Source organism: Primulina tabacum, chromosome 11, assembly GCF_025594145.1.
Source record: "Primulina tabacum isolate GXHZ01 chromosome 11, ASM2559414v2, whole genome shotgun sequence".
In the NCBI taxonomy this organism is placed as follows: domain Eukaryota; kingdom Viridiplantae; phylum Streptophyta; class Magnoliopsida; order Lamiales; family Gesneriaceae; genus Primulina; species Primulina tabacum.
In genome coordinates this window covers 506,777-511,938 of record NC_134560.1, presented here as the reverse complement: position 1 = coordinate 511,938, position 5,162 = coordinate 506,777, and the positions used below count along the sequence as shown (strand labels likewise).

The following is a 5,162-nucleotide window of genomic DNA, read 5'->3' as shown; positions in this document are numbered from 1 at the left end:
ATAAAAGTAGTTGAGGTTAATGGAGTGATGGATTTCAATTAAAAGTATTGCAGACAATGACTTAATATAAATCGTTATTGATAATCAAGTCTTGTCCCGATGGATAATGCAAAACGTGTGTCTATATATATATATATATAAAAGATGGGAAATTTTAGTTTAATTTAATTAATGACTTGAGATATGAATGCTGAAATATAGATATAATTGATAATGAAGTAGCTAGCTAGCCAGCTAGGGTGCGTGTTTTCCTTTTTTCCTGTGTGTGTGTGATTTCTTTCCCATCATAAACATAATCATGACTACAAACAGTCTCTCCAATAAAAGTATTCCAAACCACAATTAACTATATTATTTATATATACACAAATTAACAGAACAGGCCACTGCGCTATAAAACCAAATTAATTAATATAAGAAAAATATTACGTACATATACAAATTAAACACAAGTTAAGATCCATTTATACATATAAAAATTTTAAGAACGGAAAGCAGAACCAAAGATACTTATATGTTTATATATACATACACTTGATCATGATCGATAACAATATTTGTTAAAATGAATGATATGCGTGGATGAATAATTGATCCCACTCAAGTCAAAACAAAAACTTGTATCGATCTCTCATGTCATGTCAGGTGTCTGTACTTTATTCAACTGTTCTAACCTTCTGTTCCTCAGCTTTCTGTCCCGTCGTCACTACTTCGAATTCCCACTTAACTACCTTTTTTAACCATGAATGTGAATTAAACATTATTATTATCATCATAATTTCTAGCTTTTTTTAATATATATTTCTTAAAAGTAAAAAAAGATGGAAAACAACGACAAACAGCTCTCCAAATAAAAATTCGCACTCACGGTGGGCGGTGGCAGTGATTCACCGTGCTGTGTATAACACACTTCAAGAATCCCTTTTGGCTTCTGCATAAGATGTGGTGCAGGTGTCTGCTACAATACTGCTATTTCCTGCCCAATCATAGAAGGCGAATGGATCCAAAGATTTGTTTTCCCGTTCCATATCGCCGGAACATCCAGCTTGCGAGAACAAGAGATTCAAAGGGTCAGCCTCAAATTCTCCTATATCCACAAAGAAACTATCTTCGGATTTGCTGGAGTCTGGCATGGTAGGCTTGTAGCTCTGTGGAAATCCTTCATCCAAATCTGCATGATCTTCCATTTCTAAATTACTATCAAAATCTACATCCATCTCCTCTTTCACAGATACAGGATTCTCTTCTACTGTGGACGAGCGCAGTTTTTTATTCTCAGTAGTTACTTTTTTCTTCTCTTCTTTAGGGTTTGCAGATTTTTGAGCTTGAGAGTTTGCTGAATTCTTTGAAGTAGAACTGGTCTTGGATGTCTGAGATCTGGTAGAGCCTGCAAGAGCATTTCTTTGGGTGGGCCATGGATGATTATGCTCCGAAGTGTATGTGATCACAAGCATATTCGGGTCCGTTCGGCTCCGCTCCACTTGTTTCCTGGCAGAACAACCCTTTGAACTACTGCATCTATAGTAACCCCTGGTTTTGTACATTGCATCACACCACTTGTTAATACACCAGGATATAAATGATGGATTTTCGGGTCAGTTTCCTTTATAACAAACATGTATATTAAGTTAGCTAGCCAGTCAAGAAAATTTGGCAAAGGTATAATCTTGACTGCGTGTCGACCAATACTGATTTGTGTATGTCAGAAAATTTTGGAAGACAAGAAAATTAATTGTTTTTAAGATAATCCAATTCAAGAAAATAAGTTACCTTGGATAAGGAGATCCTTTAATAGGCTTTTGACCATACTTTCTCCATGCCCAAAGATCAGATGGAACAATTTCTCCAGTTGGTCTGCTGTTTGCAGGTGCTGGAGCTGGTATACAGACTACCTTCTTTGCCTGGCTTTTCCTGATAATTATGAACATGCATGATTGATTGCAAACTCGGAATATAATTATCTTCCTTTTCTTTTGGGTCTGATAGATTACTAAAAACGGAGACTACTATACACAACTTGGGTACGCTTATGATCATAGATGGATATTATAATATCTAATAATTATCATTTATGTTTTTTGCGGTGTTCAGAACTGCTCGATTGGTTCTTCTCACGCTAGCTACCTTTCTTCTTTTCTATGAGAAAAGCCGAAAGTGATGGAGGATGCAAAAGACATAACAGAAGAAAATCAACTAAGCTGGGTTTTAAAGGAACGTACAGTTGTTGATACTGATAAATAGTATCCTGAAAGCCAAAGTATGATCGATTATCATTGGTGACTTTGACCTAAATTTCATGGGGGTTTCGCAGGTTTTAAGAAGGCCGTAATCTCAGTTTTGTGCTGAGATAAAATTGAAAGAATCTGATAAATCATCGGATTTTCTTTCAACAAATACGGTTATAATAACGAAAGAACGATATGAATTTTTTGTGGTGCATAAAATATAAGAAGTATGATCACGAGAGTCAAAATTGTTGAGATATAGTGTTTAGATATGAGTAAAAAAATAGAACCCACCTTCTCTTGATACCCGTATTTCGCGGAGACGAGATCTGCAGAGCTTCTGGGCTATCCATCAAGCAACCTTTGGAGCAATTCGGAGAAACCAGACCTTGGTCAGCGGGACCTTTAAAAACCCTCGGAGAAGAAGCAGGCGCCGGCGAAGAACCGCATGGTAACCCCGAAAACTTTCCATCAGGGCAGATCTGCAGCATCCTTGAAAACATATTCGAAGGTCTTTTCATCTCATCACAAAGAAACTTGTGAGAAGTGGCGTTATTTTCACCTCCATTAACAGCGAGCCCTCTGTCATTTGCATTGTCTTCAATATTCGAGTCGTGAAAAAATCCTGACACTGGAGTATCCATATCATGGAGGAATGGATCTCTTATGTCAGCAAATGGATCCCCAAAATACTCGGACGAATAGTTGATCGGGTTGTTTGGAAACTGCCATTCTTGCTGTGCCGACACTTCAGCTGATGCCGTGTTTCCACCGGCGATACTGCAGCCATTCGTTCGGATTATATCGGTTAAATCTCCTTGAAAGTTATCCATTCTCTTGAAGAAGTAACTGCACATATTTCAAAAACAAACATGCAACTGTTGATTGAAGAAGGAGGAGGAGGAGGAGGAGGAAGAGTTTGGGTTATTTTACTTAGTTAATGTGAACAGAACAAAATGAAATGGCCTTTTTGGGACGCGCTGACTTTTGGTAACAGCTCCTCCCTCCCTATACGCAACAAAGAAGAGAAGAGCATTAAAAAAAAAAAAAACAAAGAAGAGAAGAGAGGCCAGGAACGGAATAGTGTCATTGTTATATATTTTTATTTACTACTACTACTATTATTATTATTACTATCAAAAGGGCTTTATGTTAATTTATTCTACCCTTATCAAACAAAATTAAATAAATAAATTTTTGCCACTCTTTAATATTCTTTTATATACATAGAAAGATTCGAATTTTTTTTATTTAATTTTAGATTTTGATCTATTAATTTGTGATGTTACAATTTTGAATTGTTTTGGTCTATTTAATTTGTGGTATTATAATTTCTAAGTTTTAACTATTTGATCTAATTATGACGTAATATTCGACGAGTTAATATTTTTCAATATCACATCGATATTTTTCAATGTCATGTCATTGTTTCATGAGCTAACGTCTCTAATTTGATCAAAATAATCGAAAATTAAAAATTAATAAATAAAAAACATAATTTTAAAATTTAGTTGATCAAAACAAAAAATTATACCCATTAATATATTTAAAAATAAACTATTTTCCTTTCGGAGTTATCATAAGCATCGGATACATCAAGGGAACGTTAGCTACATTTTGAAATTAAACACCGTACGTATAATTATTTTTTGTAGTTTGTCAAAATAAATTTTATTGATGTTATTAATTCCCTGTTTTTTTCCAATTTAAATGATTGTTTGATATTTTGTTTTTTTTTAAAAACAAGTGATGAGAAAAGGAAAGAGGCACCAAGTAGCCGCAATTCTCGGACAAAGCTTCAGACCTTCTCGTCCTGGGACAGAGACCACTCCATATATATATATATATATATATCTCTCTCTCTCTCTCTCTTTTAAAAAAATAAAACAAAAATCTATTAATTTGCTCCAAAATTATTATTTGTATGTTTTTTACTACGTACATCATAATATTACATATATTTATTTATTAAGGATCGACCCATAAACCTATGTCTGATTTTGTTTCGATAATTATTATTTTTAGAATGATAATTAATTATTTGATTGTGTTGTATTCATTAATTTAATTCAACTCATAATTAATACTTTTGGCAGGCACATCGAGGGCAGTGTTGACTAGCTAAGTTGCATGTATAGTCTGCAATTAATTGTTGATTCAGATCCATGTTTTTGAGACAGTGAACGTTGTCCATATTACCATGAAATCATCACTCTTTCCTATTATTTTAAGGTCACCTTCATTGTTGTTTTTATTATTTTTAAGTTTGACTCAAATTTTATAAAAATAATAGAGTTAAAAATTATTATATCATTTATGTATGAATATATATGTTTATGTCACTCCTTTGTAATCACATCCTTCGAATCGAAAAACATAAATTTCGAATCGATTTTTATCAAATCTTTTAACTTCGTTTAAATATAAGTTGTTTATCCATTCCAAAAAATGTACATGTGGTGCACAGTACTGATGAGTAATTAATTAGAGCATTTCAATGTAATTACAATGTTAACAACGTTAAGATAATTCTATTAGATAATAGGCACAAAAAATTTTTAACTCTCTCTTTTACATAAGATAAATATTTTAAAATATATTATATTCAGATAATTTTGAGTTATATTTATCAACTAATGATCACAATCAAGTTAATATGTATAAATTAATATTAAATTAGGTATGTTTTTGAATAAGAAAAATAAATCTAACTAGTATTAAACTTTTTGATCGGAGTTGTGTATTTAATTTCTTGAAATGGACGATCGCAATAAAGACTTTGTTAGTGTAGGATGCGATGTATATGTGTGACTATTATATCTTATGTGAACTATTACGATCTGATATCCAGTACGTGATGGCTCTGGATTTGCATGACTCGATCGAAGCTAAATCGATCTCGATGAATATCCAAACCTGCATGCATCTACTCGGAGA

The 5,162-nt window shown here is 33.1% G+C and overlaps 1 protein-coding gene across 1 annotated transcript; it reads right to left on the bottom strand.

The window, feature by feature from the left end:
• Positions 1 to 480: 480 nt before the first annotated feature.
• LOC142517617 (putative WRKY transcription factor 14) lies at positions 481 to 3,252 on the bottom strand. Its single transcript, XM_075619934.1, has 3 exons — positions 2,520 to 3,252; positions 1,771 to 1,911; positions 481 to 1,530 (listed from the first exon to the last, which is right to left on the bottom strand). Exons 1-3 carry the CDS (start codon positions 3,080 to 3,082, stop codon positions 912 to 914), a joined length of 1,323 nt encoding a protein of 440 aa, XP_075476049.1. The 5' UTR covers positions 3,083 to 3,252; the 3' UTR covers positions 481 to 911.
• Between the last annotated feature and the right edge of the window lie 1,910 nt (positions 3,253 to 5,162).